Source organism: Cinclus cinclus, chromosome 7, assembly GCF_963662255.1.
Source record: "Cinclus cinclus chromosome 7, bCinCin1.1, whole genome shotgun sequence".
NCBI classification, from domain to species: Eukaryota; Metazoa; Chordata; class Aves; order Passeriformes; family Cinclidae; genus Cinclus; species Cinclus cinclus.
This window is the reverse complement of record NC_085052.1, coordinates 7,508,805-7,524,234: the sequence shown is the minus strand read 5'-3', so window position 1 is coordinate 7,524,234 and position 15,430 is coordinate 7,508,805. Positions and strand designations below refer to the sequence as shown.

General features: G+C 38.9%; 1 protein-coding gene across 1 annotated transcript in view; it reads left to right on the top strand.

The window, feature by feature from the left end:
- The first annotated feature begins 311 nt into the window (after nt 1-311).
- Nucleotides 312-15,430, top strand: part of ATRNL1 (attractin like 1) — a 431,538-nt gene continuing 416,419 nt past the window's right edge. Inside the window, exon 1 of the mRNA XM_062496081.1 lies at nt 312-595. Coding sequence (XP_062352065.1) covers nt 312-595 — 284 coding nt within the window. The remainder of the gene's footprint in view (nt 596-15,430) is intronic.

Sequence of the window (15,430 nt, the reverse complement as noted above, 5' to 3'; positions counted from 1 at the left end):
TCTGGTCAGGAGAAAACACAAGGTCAAGAGGCAGCTCTCCTCCTCCATGGAAGAAGACGGGAGCGATGAGCCCTGAGGAGGACGACGAGGAGAAGGGGCGGATGGCTCAGGGCTGCCGCTGCCGGGCTTCCCCTCGGGAGTGACGGGGTGCGGAGGGCTGAAGGGGCCGGAGGAGGCAGCGCTGGGGTCGGTAGGGAGGAGAGGAAGGCGAGGAGGAAGCGGGGGGTTTGAATCTCCCTGGCTGGATTATCTCCCCTCAGGGGAAGCTGCCATCGCCGGCCGCGGCTCGGCCCGCGGCCCCCGCGGCCAAGATGGACCTGGGCAGCGCCGGCCGGAGAGCGGGGGCTGCGCCCCCGGGCCCGGGCGCCTGGAGACCTTTCCCCTCCGCCTGCTGCTGCTGCTTCGCCTCGCTGCTGGATGTGAACAGCTGGCTGCTCTTCTACGGCTTCCTCTACCTGGCCCTCTATGCCCAGGTGTCCCAGTCCAAGTCCTGCGACAAAATCTCCTGCTTCTCGGGTCATTGTGTCAACTCCACCTGCGTCTGCGACCAGGGCTGGGTGGGAGACCAGTGCCAACACTGCCAGGGCAGGTTCAAGTAAGTCTCTGCTTATTGCGATTTTCTTCTCATCTCTACATCCTTTCCCTGCTGCTTTCACTTGCCTTTTTAAAAATTTGTTTGCTTTTGTTTGTTTTGTTTTGGTTGTCTCTGCTATGATTTTGCTCATGTGTGGTGGAAGTATGTGGCAGAAGTTATGGATGAAGTAGGTTCCTCCAGCTCTTAAGAGCACAGGGCACAGCTCCGGCTGATTTACCGCTGAAAACAGGCTGGTCCACTTCACGGGAGCTGTGAGACGGGGAGAAATCGGCCTGAAGCTGTGTCGCTGCTGTCCCTTCTGGAAGTGTCATGCAAATGACATCTGCACTTCGTGAGGCTGCCCAGGGAGCAAAAATTAGTAGTGGATTTTAATGGCTTTTTCCTTCTGAAGAGCGAGAGGCTTAGCTCCTTCCAGTCTTTCTTCCTTTCAGTTGTTAGAGCTAAGTGGGCATTGGTCAGTTTCATTCAGGACGACACAAGTGCAGCTGAATGAAATGTCCATCCCTGGTGACAAGGTTTGCTGGAGAGAGAGTGGGAAATACAGAACAGTAGCATATTTTTGCAAAGGATCAAGTACTCAGTCGAGGTCTAACTGCCTTCTCATTCTTAAAAGTCAGTGTGGTACCGAGTCATTGATCAGTGAGAAGGAAGCATACCCTGACACTTGCTTTTCTATATGGAGTGAGAAAGAAGACTTAATTTATAGGGCTGTCAATTTCCTCCCGCCCCCTTTGGTATCAGTGTAAAGACTGCCTGTGAAGAATACTGTTTGCTGTTATTTCGCTATATAATCTTGGACAGGACATCTCATTCATTCCCTGTAAAACACCCCTAAAAAGCAGGAACTCCATTTATTAAGTATGTTGACAAAAATAGCTGGAAAATGTTCTAATATCTAACGATCAGTAATACATTGTTGAGACTATGTCTTAGAGAAGTCAAGTTCTTTCTGTCTTTGGGAAACTACTTTTTATAGGTTAAATATCAATAACTGTCTGGTTTAAAATTGTGTTTAAATTCAGTTTTTTCTCTTTGGAGTACTGAAATTAAGCTGTTTAATACAAGGTAACTCATTAGTAAACAAACAAAAAGTAAATCCAGTAACTTATTAGCCTGGGAAGTTAAGGAGTTGTTGAAGTCAGACATGTTGGCTGAAGTGATGTACACAGTGCAGAGAGAGCCAAATAAGTGAAATTTGGTGGCTATTGCAGCAGTAAGATTACAACCTAGCTATAAAGCTAATACAAGGCAAATATGATACATCCTTTTTTTTTTTTTTTGCCTATGAACTTGATAAAAAGGTTTTAAAGTTGGCCATTTGTTGCCTGTGTGTATTGGATGTTTGGGGTTTGTCCTGCTGTGGAGCAATGGGCTAATTTCGGGACGTGATGAGAGGAGGCCAAGGTGAATCTTTGTGTACCTGGATCTGCAGAACTGTTATTTCCCTGCTACGAAGAGATTACTTGTATCTTTTGTCTTGATGCCACTCAACAGACCCTAATAGTGCCAGGACCAAAGCAAATGGTAATTTCTTCCATTTCAAAGTTTGTTGTGAATGAGTCTCTTCTCTGAGTTGCTACTGGGTTGTTATCCTGTCCTTACAGGTATCATATTGCTTATCTTTTAAAACATCTAGGTTTCTTTACCTTGATTGTGTTTGTCAAGTGAGGAAGCACTGTGTGGTTACATTTTCCCTTCTGGTAGAAAGTTAATAATCCATCCCCACCTAGAGGAAGTTCTGTCTGAACGTTAGAAGGGCTCCTAGTCTGAGCTGAGCTAACACAGTGTTTAACTGAAGTGCTGTTAGGCGTTTTGGTGAAATCGGAATAGATTTCTCATTAACTCAGCGATACTTTTTCCTGCTTTCAGTTTTAGAAATGACAGTGATACTTGCATTATGATTTTTCTCAGGGGAGTAAGCTGTTGGAGACCTATTTTTTACTGAGGACACTTTTCATAGCAGTGTTTTTGACGGCTCATCTTTATTCTTGGAAGCAAAGTATACTATGCACTGAAAATAAGCATTCCAAGATTTAAAGCTTTTCAAGTCCTGTGAATTGGGGATGGAGTGAAATATGTTAAACATGTCTTACATTTCTGCAGGCAGCTGCTCGGAGGAGTGGTTGTATTTTGAATCCTGAAATTTCAGATGGGTGTGGAATGGGTGATGAGCTCCGTGTATTTCCACCTGAAGAGTTGGAAAAGGGATGTTATTTGCCTGATAGCTGGGTGATTGAAGACCTTCCTGATCTCTGTGGCAACTGATGGTTTGCCTTTTTGCCGCAGAAAATTTGCTTTTTTTTTTTTTTTTTTTTCCATTTGGCTGCGAAGTATCTTTCGTGCTTTACCCTTAAGTAGCCACGGCTGGACTCAAGCAGCAGTGGCTTGACAAGTTCTGTTGGGTGTACATCACTTCTGCTTCTGTCATTAAGGATTATCGTGAAGATCGTTTCAGAATGGCAAACACTGCAGTGTTTGGCTATTAGAGCTGCATTAACAGCCAGTTCAGAGGTTGTAGATACGATCTGTAGAAATGTTAATAGAACCTTGGGTATTACTCTAAACATTTACAGGATTTTCAAGTCTCAGCTCTTCAAAGTGGCTGCTTGTGTCCCTGTTACCCAAGATTTAAATTTAACTTTTAATGACCTAAATTGGACATGTGTAAAACCTGTCACTACTGTACTAGAAAAAATATTTTCAAGGGTAGGCTTAAAACACTTGAAAATAAAAGGTTCTTCGGTTTTTTTTCTTTCATGTAAGTGAGGCATGGTTGTTTTTGCTCCCTGGGAATCAGTGACTAGCATTTGCAAGTACCAGGAAAATTGTAGTAAGAGGAGAAATACTCTGCCTGAGGGTGTCTTGAGACCATTAATTCATTGGTGGGAGAGGTGTAGTATTTCTGGCTTTTGTTTTATTTATCTCTAAACTGAGAAACAGTAACATAGCAGAGAAGCATCAAAAATAATTGATCAATCTTTGTAAGCAGGTGTCAAAATTAATTGACAATACTATGGTAACCTTGCCTTTTCCCTGTAGGAGAACTACTGAGTATGTAAACTGCTTTGCAAATGTTGCTCTGCACTGGATGAAAGAAGAGCAGGTGGGGAGGAAGAATAGTCAAAGAGACTGTCTAGCACCATTTTGCCCTTTTGTTTCTTTTATTTTCCAAGTTTTGAATTTACTCTTGTTATTGTGAAGTTTGTGGTAAATCATATAAAAACACAGACGGTGCTATTCTTACTGCAATGCATTCACAGTAATATCAGTAACTTCTTAGAAAGATAAAGGCCTCATGTCTGGCTGGTGGTAAATTATTTTACTCTCTGTCCAGATTGGATACCTGAATGCAGTTCTGACTTTCTGTCCTCCTTTCACCTTTCAACCTTTCTTTTTCCTTCCATCCCTTCACCTCTGCTCTGAAATAATGCAAAACCTTTTTATTAAACCAAAATAAAAAAGGAAATGTAGTCATAAAAAGAGAGGAGAAAGGAAAGCCAGTGGGTGAGCAGGTTGTGTTTTTATAGCAGGGAGCTTCAAGGAGCACAGTTCCCAAGGTATAGACCAAACCACAAGCATTAAAAGACAGTGTACTATTTTTGTTTTGCTAGGTTGATTTATGGAAGAAGGGATGCTTTTAATTCTACATCTGCCATTCTTTCTTCCCCTCCTCTGTGCCTTTGAAAGTGTTGGTCAGTGACACTTTTCATGATGATACAAGTTTGGGCAGGAGGGAGAGGGAAGGGCTGCCTAAATCAGTTACTATGAGACTCCAGGGAATTCAGGGACACAAACATTATGAATGGCCCAACTGCAGTGAAAACTGCTGTCACAGCTCCTGTGTAGTTAGATGTCAAAGTCAATAGTCTTGAGATGCAGCAGTGCAGGAAAACAGGTTCCATTAGTTTTGCTACTCATAGAAAGATTTCTTAGAAGAAAAAAAAAAATCCTCCAGGTTGGAGTAAAAGGTTTCCCTTTATCTAGCTCTGCTTTGCACTGGTTTGTGGAAGAGCATTTGAGAGCTTTTTACATGGCATTTATCTTCCTCTAAAGATTTGAGTACCTGAATGACTGGAAATACCCACTGTAATATGCTGCCTTTGAAAAATTAGGTTGTGTCTTCAGATGTTTATGGTTATTTATTTGATAGCCGTGAGTGTGACATGCAGTGAAGCAGAACATGACAGGTGAGCACCTTTGAGGACCTACACTTCAGTTAATCTGCTTTACCTAGACATGCAGTTATTATGGAGGGAGTAAGAGCAAATGAATCTGTTTGATTATTAAACCTTGCCTCCAGATGTTCTTACCGTACTTCTAAATTACCTCCTGCATGCTCTCCTTAATTTCTAGATCTCCTATAAAAGACTCTACATTCTTCAAGGACAAAACAATTTCCAGGTACAAGTACACTCACAACTGAAATGTTTGAAGGGTATCAAATTTTGTTATTCCAGGCAAAATCCTTATTTCTCTCTAAAACTCTCAATTCTGCTGTCTGCAGAATGACTCATGCAAGGAGTGTGTCCTTAAACTGCAGATTGTAAATGAATGATAATGTTGTGTAAGAAGAGATCTTAAGAAAAGAAGTTAGCTTTAGCTGCAGCCAGTTGAAGTTCAGAGTGCTGTGAAAGGGGGTGACTTTATCCTTCATGCCTCTCTTTGATTACATCTTGCTGGTTCTTATGTAAGCATTAATATTCCTGCTGAGAGTTGAAAAGTAGCAACAGGAACAAATCTCCCCACCTCCCAGACAGTTTTTTTTAAGCTAGCTCAGTTGCCTCAAGTTACTCCACTTGCATAAGGCTCCTGCTGATCCAAAGGAGTTGGCAGCATCAGCAGGTGTAGATAGGGGAAAAAACTGTTACTTTTAGAGTTGGTCCAGACTTAGTTTTCCAGAGCCTTAATGTAGAACAAGTTCACCATTGAAGTGCAGCTTCTGTTTTACAGGGTGAAATACCTGAGTCATGCTATAAGTAGCAAAACTGTCTTTGTCATCAGAGTAGCCTCTATCTAATCCAAGAAATAATTACCCTTATTGACAACAGTGCAATTGAGTGTGAGATTTTTGCACCTGCAAATTTCCTTTCTACAGCTCAGCATGTGAATGGTAATAAAATCAAACTTCTGGAAAAGCATTGGTGGTTATGATTTTAGTCTTACCAAATGTGGTCTTTATTTAAGTTATTTTGGTTACAGTGCTCTGAAAAACTATTTTAATGCGATTTATTCTGTCTGTATTAACATTTTTAAATTTTATCCAATTATAGCTTATATTATAAAGATATTTTGTATTTCCAAATACCAAATATTTTTGTAAATCTTGTTTTGAATATAGAAACATGAGCTATAAAATAATATTAAATGCCTCCTAAGCTAAGCAATCTGCACTGAAAAGTGCCTTTTGAAAGGAAAGCAGTCTTTTTGCAAACTTTAAAGAATAGTTTTATTGTAATGTTTTTTTTTGCCTGCTTATTACTTGCTACATGAAATCTTTTAGGTTGGAAAAGACCCTTAAAAATCACAGAGTCCAGCCACTGTCCTAACACTACCAATTTATTCAGTAACCATTTTTCAGTGGTTTTTAATGGATTTATAGAGAAGACATGAAATGAACTCTGATTACTTATTACCTCCTGCCTTTTGCAGGCTGTAGGGTAACTCTGAATTAATTCTTGTGCGAGTTGAACACATGCTTTAGGAAGCATCTGTACGTGTCTGATAACACCTCCACTGACTCAAATCCCCTTACAGACTTTTAAACTCCTTTCATTGGTTAGTTATCCTCACCATGTTATATAACCAGAAAAACAAATGCAGGAATTGCTAATACACACATCTAATCTACCTTATTTTTTGTCTCTTTAAGTACCCTGTTTTCTCATGTTTTGAGTCAGGTCTTCAGTGTAGAACTTTTAGTAGGAGAGGTCCCTGTGTAGGTGGAGGTATGGTCACCTTTTCCTCTCTGGGAATGGAACGTTCCTTGAGTTGTCTGAACATAAAACAAACTTTTCCCTCATCGACTGCTCTCTTGCTTTACAGCCTCCCTTGTTTTATCAGTGTTCTTGAGCTATGAGTGCCAGAACTAGATGATTTTGGTCATGGTCCTGCTGGTGGAATGTAAATGCAGAGTAGCTTCTCCCTGCTGCCTGGGGTCCTGCTGTGCAGTTGCAGCCAGTGCTTCTCAGTTTAGCATTCTCCTGGCACCTCAGACCATGATTTTCTACCTCCAAATCCTCTTGGAATTGCTGCATCATCAGTACTTTCTCAAGTCAGTCTATGTATGAACTGAACCCATCCTTCCCTGGTTGGAGTGATAGGTAATAGAGGTGCTACTCAAACACGTTTGAATTTGGGATGGAGCTATGCCCTTTTAAAAACACCCCTCTTCCCCCAAAGCGGGAAGTAATTAACAATGTGCAGTGTCCCTTTCTCTGTGTAAATCTGAGACTGTCTATAGGAGTGAATCAGAATGCAGGTTTGGCAAGGGGCTCGTGGATTCTGGAGCCTGATTTGTTTGCAGGCTAAGCAGTTTGATACTTGGGCAGAGAAGTGTGGGAGCAGATGGTCGATGACCCTGCCAGCCCTTCAGACAGCATCAAAGGCTGATTGCCATTGCTATGGGTGTGTAAAAAGCTCAGTTATATCAATGCATGCTTAAGTCTGTCCATAAATGATACATAAAGAGCTGTAGAGGTTATACCATTTAAGACTTAGTATGTTTTAGATTTAATTTGGCAAATAAATAGCCTCGCACTCTGTTTTTCTTAGCTCCTTTAATCAAGGGGAAGGCATGATGATCATATTTTGGAAGGCATTACCATAGTTCATGTCATCTTTTTAAAATGAGTATGAGTAGTTTTTGAGAATTCAGTCTGTCACACTGCACTAGAAATTGATTTAATTGTATCAAAATGTAGGCAGAAAAGGTAGGAGGTAAATATGAGTTTTTACAGGATTACCCTTGGGATATCCCTATACATCCTAACAAATGCTGATGGAAAAAAGACCTTATTTTGAAACATTACTACGCAGACAACAAAAATGCATTGGAAAACTCCTGCAGCACTGAAGAATAATTATCTGTCAGTGTCTATGAAATTTGTTATCAACTGTATAGTCTAGGCTCAGAAAACATGCTACAAAGTTCATGTAAGAAATGATGATGATGATACCTGAAAACATGAGCACTCCAGTGAATTGCAGCTGCTAACAGTAGTTAAAAGAAAACCAGTAAACTATAAGTAAAGGTGTATTAATGTGAGGTGAGTGAGCAGTGGGAATTTTGAAACCAGTTTTATATGTTGTCCTCTAAATCTTAAAACCCTAATGAGTGGACAAAGTCCTGCATTAATTTCAGAGCTCCATGAGGGCCAAGACCTTATTGAGAAGGGGTGGAACTAAGCTCAACACAGTTTGTTACTTAGTGTTCATTCCCAAGGTGCAAGACCTGCATTTGACTTTGAAGTTTGCTCCAGAGAGCAAAACCCAAATTTTTTAGACCTCTAAAAAATAATTTAGCCACTAGCTGTAGAATATTCCAGGGTAAATATCTTAAACTCTTTTAATGCAACAGCATTAAAAAAAAATTAATTCCATGACACAATCTCTTCCAAAATGTAAAGCTTATATTTTACTCTGTAAAAAATGCAGTCTAGGATCTTTTTGAATCAGTATTTTATATTTCTTAGCTAAGGATGAAAATGGGCTGCTACCATCTCTGATGGCAAAATATCTACTCCATTCATGGTAGTGGTGTTTTAAAACAAGATAGACGTAGACTATTTCCAAGTTTTAAGCAGCACATATCTGATAACCTTGAATTAGGCAGGGAGCTTTGAATCCAGGGTATTCTAGGATTACCTGGCAACAGAACAAGTATTGAATTACTTAAAGATTAGATGCAGACACATAAAATAATCACACTCAATGTCTACATTTTCTTATGGATTTCTTCCATAGTTTATGTGCCTCAGTGTTTCATCTGTAAAAAGGAAATAACACTTCCTGTAAGTTTAAAGACTTGAAGTGATCCATGAGGCGCAGCTAATAAACTAGATAAAATTTTAGAGATTGCATTTGTTCCTAGAAAGTGATAAATATTAGGGCATGAATTACTGTTGTCCAAACTATGCTGTGTATCTCAAACAGATGAGTAAAATCACCTCCTCATTAGGTCAAATAAAGCAAAACCTTGCAGTCTGTGTTATTGCAGAATAATATTCTTGTATTATAGACTTACTGGAAAAATTTGTGCATTGGCTGTCACTGATAAGATTTGGTTTCAGAAGAAAGACCCTCGAAGACCTAACTCCCAGCCCTGGATTAAATATTACAAACAAAATATTGCAAACTGCTGCAGTACTTAATGGGTATTTTGAAGTAGCTGCTTTACTTGTAGGAATATAGTGTTCTATATTAGTCATTGGATTCCTTTGCCAGTATCAAAGAATCAAACATTCCTAATTTGTAGGTTGATGGCACTGATGTTCTTACAGATTTGTGAATTGGAACTTGGCCTTTAAATGTAGATTTTTATTATAGACATGCACTTTTATGCATAGATTTTTGTTTGTTCCCACGTGTTTGAGTTTTCAGCCACTTCTCTGTTATCTTGAAGGTTGATAACTTGCCTTTTGTGAAAAAAATGGTTCATGTTGAGTATGTCATGTAACTACTGGGTTTCAGGAGCTGGGACTGTAGAACAAAAGGACCATTGTCACAAAAGGACCAGATTTTAGCTCTGTCTGCTACCAGTTGTAGCAGTATAATATGAGCAGCTGTGATTTTGGTCAAAAGCCTGGGAGCAGAGCTGGGATTAGTAATGTCTTTAAATATTCTGGTGAGCTTTGTACCTTTGTTCAAGGTGTAAGCAAGCCACGAGGCACTGTGGAACAAGAAGACAAATGGGCTTTATTGATTGCCACCCACAATCCTAGGACAAAGATAAATTAGTCAGAAAAATATCTTTCCATTCATGCTGCAGTTTAAAATACTTTCCTTCTTGTAATGGATAGAAGTGACTAAAATATGGTGAGTTTAATTTTCTTGTGAATTAATCTCAGCTTTCAAAACTCAAGAAGACTTGGATACCTTCTGAATTCTCTAAAGGAATATTTTGATAATTTCAGCTTTATTAGTTAAACTGAAGTGCTGATTAATCCAACTGTAGGATAATTTGCACCCTTAATTGTTCTTTTGCTTTTCTTTGTTTTCTTTTTTTTTTAAAAAAAAATCTATAGAGTAAGAGTGTGTGTGTATGTAAAGGTATGTGTTCTCAGAAGGAAAAACCAAACACACAGAGCTCACAGTCATGTTTGTGTGTGCAAGCCCAGTTGATGAAGATGCTTTGGAAGATTCCAGATAATCAAATGTTGATTATTCAGGGTGTACCAAAGCAGTCGTGGGGAGAGGGAAATGATCTGTGAATATTTCATGGGAAGCATCCCAGAGCTGCTGTAATGAAGCTGGGTGTGGTTGTGCTTCTCTCATTATCAGCAGATCTGTTTTGTTTGTGTCATGAGACTTCTCCAATAGGTAACTGAAACCAAAACCTTGGACAGAACTGGAAGGTAATCCTGAAAAATGAGAAATACCGAACAAACAAACGGCTGCTTTTGAAAACATACGGATTTGCACTCGTGTGCACAGCTGTGCTATCATATTAAGATAATTTTTTTAGAAAATATTTTGGCAGATGATTTCTAAAACCTAATGGTGATATAAGTATTAAAATCAGAATACGTGTATTTAAAATCCACACCCTGTTCCACTTTGCCACCCTGGTGATTTTAGTACTGTAGCACTTTGTAGGAGCAAGCATCAATTTTAAATTAAAATTGCACAATTTTTCTAGGGCTTTTAACTTCTAAGGTGCTTGTACTATTTTAGCTTTTGCAGGGCTAAAAACCCCAATCTGTATTCAAAGAAGGACTTGCCTCCACCCATCTGTATCATAGTCCACCTGGATATCTCATTTAAGCTCTGGGCAGCTGCTTGTCACAATGGCCTTGGGAAACAGACACTTATTTTTTGAGCTTTTTGAGTTTTTACATGTAGGAAACCTGAAATTCTGTGCTTACCTAAGGTAAAATAGCAACTAAGTGGCTGAATTGAAGTGGAAGCTTGGGAATAAATAAAATTTTCTGTAAGTCTGTATCAGTCCTCATGTTGGGAGGCTGAACTGTCTTCAACTGTACATTGCCAATGTACAATTTAGTTTGAAGTTCTTAGTTTTCTCAGGGAGTTCTACTGTGTAACATAATTGGATACAAGAGAGAATATGAAGTTTATTATTCATAACTGAGGAGTTTTGTGATGGTATTTTACACTGACTTTTCCAAACACATACTGCATGTCATTCAGTAAGTATATAGGGAGGGGCTCTGTTAATGCAGGTATAAATGCCAATATAGGTTAGAGGTTGATGGATGCTTAGAGAATTGATCTTGATAAAGTGGACCCAGGACATGAAAGAAGGGGTGAGTTTGTAGCTGATCCCTGGTTTGTGTTTTTTTTAAAGAAGGTGGAGGTGGGGAACAAGCCAGCTGCAGTGCAATATATTAACTTGACAAAAGGCGTTCATAAATGGCAACATTGCTGGATTGTTTTATTTTCAATTTTATATACATCCTTGAAGTGTACTTATGTATCTGGGCTTTGTAGACATCCAGAAATCTGTTCTCTAACAGATTCTGAAGTGACAGACAGCTGAATGTATGCAGAATATTCCTTTAAAAGTTAGATTTGGGTTTTCCAATTTAAATTGGCTGCATTTCTAAGTAGCAATTGGACTGAAAAGCAGAGACAGTCTATGTTAGCTTCTCTTAGAATGATGAAAGCTTGCAATACTACACTGAAATGGAATTTGAGAACACCTCCCTCTGAATTTTTCCGTTGAGAAGTTGTGAGAGTTTTGAGGTCATGCTCAATAAGGATCTTAAAAAACTCTGCCTGTTATTAATAAAACCCCCTGTGGTTGATCAGTTCTTTTTCACACATCCAAAAATGTATAAAGGAGACTGCATGAACAAATTCAGAGTGACAGTCTAAATTCAGGCAGTCAGAAATCACAGAATCACCGTATCAATGAGGCTGGAAAACAGCTCTGAGATCGAGTCCAACCTGTGACAAACACCACCTTGTCAACCAGACCATGGTGCCGAGGGCCACATCCCGAAGCACCTCCAGGGACCATGACTCCACCACCTCCCTGGGCAGCACATTTCAATGCCCAAATGTGAGACTCAAGAAGCTCCAATGTGTTTATAGCATTTTTCATTACATAATACTGCCATTTCTCTCCACAGAATTTGGGAGTATGGCATAAAGTATGGCATAAATATTTAATAACTATTCTTTAAATCATGTATACAAAGGCATGCTTCTAAGAGATACCTGCTCAAGTTTCAAATTGTTCTGCCAGAGGTGATTGTAGGGGTTTGTGCTGGTCTTTTGACCTTTATTTTTTTTAAACATAAAACCTTCTCCCCATACAAAAATGTACCTGAGTATAACGATGGAGAACCATATATTTGCCACATCCATGTAGCCAAGAATTTCTTTGAACATGATAATTAAAAAGCCAGAAGTATTATACAATGTTTTCACACAATTCTTAGATCAACAGGTAATGCCTTTGTCTCTCAAAAAGAGCACATGGACCGGGGTAATAATCCTTCAAGGGCTGGGGAACAGAAAAGGGAGAAATAGGAAAGAGATGAATCCTCTGCAGCGATGTCACTAGCCAGCAATTTCAATCCTTCTGTCTGGTAACATCAGACAAAAATCTGGAGGGAAATGAAGATGATGGTAACTTGCAGACTGAAATAGGGTAATAGCAGTATTCAAGCCGAAACAGGAAATCAAAATGCTCAGTTTTGCTGTCCAGTCCTGAGGTAGCTATTCTTTACACGAACCTGAATTTTTTTCCACATTGCAGCTTGTGAACTGCTCAGCAGCCTCACTTCCAGGCATTCATAAAAGGCTGTAATTGCTTGGATGAAGGTGGATGTCAGAGCCCCACAGGCACCAATCTACCTAGCTAACTCCTCAGAGATGCTGATAGGCAATCTGGGAGCACAGCTCACGGGAGTGCTCTGGCAGTGATTTTGTATTAAAATATGAGCCCATAAGGAAAAGATGAAACTTCTTCCTCCTCCTCATTCCCACTGTCATTCAGCTGCACAGTGATTAGAGGCACTGGCCCCAGATAAGGGCAGGCTTGCAGTAATCCTGTAGCTGCTTCAAGTCAAAGAACCGCCACCATAGAGCCTCCACTTTCATGCAGACTCTGGATAATTCTATTTTCAAGTATATTTTTATATAGATATAAAAGTAGATAGAGACACACACATTATATACAGGCTTATCTGGTTTAGAAAAAATTTGCTTTTATAGGCAGGACTTCACCTTTAACTCATACAAATCCCTGCTGCTTTACAAGCATGCCTTTTTAATTAATCCCATCTTGCCCGCCTTCTTAATTAATCCCAATTTGCCAGAATGTTGAGGAGGCAGGCAAGTCCTTAGAAAAAAATCAAAGCACTTGAAAAGGAAAAAACAAAGAAGAGGAAAAAAGAAATAAAAAAAAACTTGCAATACTTCAGGAACATAATCAGTAAGTTTCATGTTTAAATAAAAATTCAGAAGTCAAGGCAAAAGCTCATATCAATTTTAAAAACTCACATTTAGATAAGAGGAAATTACAACACTCTGCATATGACAACTATAAATTAACAGACCAGGGGACTCAATTTTCATTTAACTAACAAGAAATGCAAAAATAATTGCTATTTTCAATTTCTAATGCAAGGTCAAATAAAGTCCTAGGAAGACTGAACCACAGTAGAAATAATAAAAGAAGCTGAAGCATTTATGTTCATTCAAATTTCACAGCTCTATTATTTAATGCTGACCCTCAGTGTTGGTTTTTTTAGTTAGTTTGTTTGCTAATTAGAACTCCCTGCTCCCTCCTCCATAAGGCCCAGACCTCTTTACCTCATTGTTCAGGGTTGTAATATTTTAGCAGTTTCAGAAACTGCAACATTTATCTAGAGACAAAAAAAAAAAAAATTAAAATTAAACTACCAGAACTTTGACAATAACTGGAGCATTATAAGTTAGAAACAGATTTTGTAAATGCTACTTATTTTTTCTATTAATAATTTAAGTGATTAATTTTATGGTAAACCTACTATTAACAATAGTTCAGCCATTAATGAAATATATAATTTTGCTCAAACATCTGTGCACTGGTGGTGAAAGACCATCATCAGCAATGTGGTGATTCATACTGCAAACTCATATCCAGAGTACATCCACTATCACTGAAGTCCACTCATTAAAAAAAAAAAATACAGCACACACACGACTCTTATCTCCAGGATTAGAGGTTAGAAATAATGTAAAGAATACTGTCAGTCTCCTAAATTGTAAGGAATTGAAATTAAAACAGAGCTCAAGTTTGACTGCACAGTTGCTTTTCTTCCCATTTATGAGAGAAGTGAGGTGAGCAGGAGTCCTTGTATGAGATTCACAATTGATTGATAGAAATCCAAATTGTAACCAAGCAAAACATTTTATTTCTGCACATATAAACCTGGGGAAGGACACATCTCAGAACACAAAACTGCAGCAGCTGAGACACAAAATGAGCTTTAAGATAAATAAAGTTTTAGCTATGCTCTGAAGGGTGCTACCAAGTCTTCTGTCATTTATACATTTTCTTCTTTATATATAAATTGTCATTTACAATTATTATTTAGATTAAAATGAAAACAAAACAACAATTTGGTTCTACATTTCATAAACACTCAATTGCTTTTACAGCTTAGTAACAAAATTTTGTCTTCTCCTTTGTGTTAATTTCTAGTGCTATTTATATTTCCTCCCCTTCTTCAATCCACCTCCTCTTTCCCATTAGATTATGCAATTACATCTATTTATGATCTAATAAGCTGTTTCATCAACAAATGTGCAACACAGCAATATGAAACAAATTCATAACCTCTCTGCTGATTTATGGAGCAGTAAAAAGATATAGGAAAAGAGAGCATATAATTTATTGTAAAGGCAGTAAGAAAACCTCTAGAACATTTTTCATAGAAATTAAATTCTCAAACTCCCTATCACAGGGCAGCCTTTAAATAGGGACAATCACTAAATACTCACTCCACAGCTTTAAAAAAATCAATTTGATGATCATTATTTTGCAACAGAATTTAATGCAGACTCACAAGTGAGTGTTAGCCATTGCAACTTGGTCTGTGCAGTGCTTAAAGAGTAACACAGTTGTGTATGGCAACAAAACAGAAGCAGCACATGAAAACCCTGCCTGAGGCTTTTGGTCCAGAATAAAATAAGCTACAGCTTCTTCTGAGGCACAGATGGGGAAAGTCCATCACTCTGAAAGGCTGGCTGGTGTGGTCACAGGACTCTTGCTGAGACCTTCCCTGAACCTTTGAGCAGGACAGAGAAACCCCCGCCATGGAGTTCTGAACAGAACAAGAACCCTTGGGTGGCTTCTTCTGCTAAAGATGGCAGTTCCACAACACAGATAGCAGAATTCAAAGTGTAAATTTATATATGAAAAGGGAAAGCTGAACAAATCTGTTGGTCTTCATAAACATCACTTTTTTACCTGTTTGGGTTTTGTCTGATTTGTTGTTGCTGTTGTTTTTCACCACAACACAGACAAACAGATATCCTGGAGGATGTTCAGTGACCACACATTCCAATCAGAAATGCCCCTCTACTTATAATTAAAAGCTTCCTGATTTCATGTTTTAACTGCTGATACTTGTTGGTCAGATGCATTTGCCAAATTACTGAATA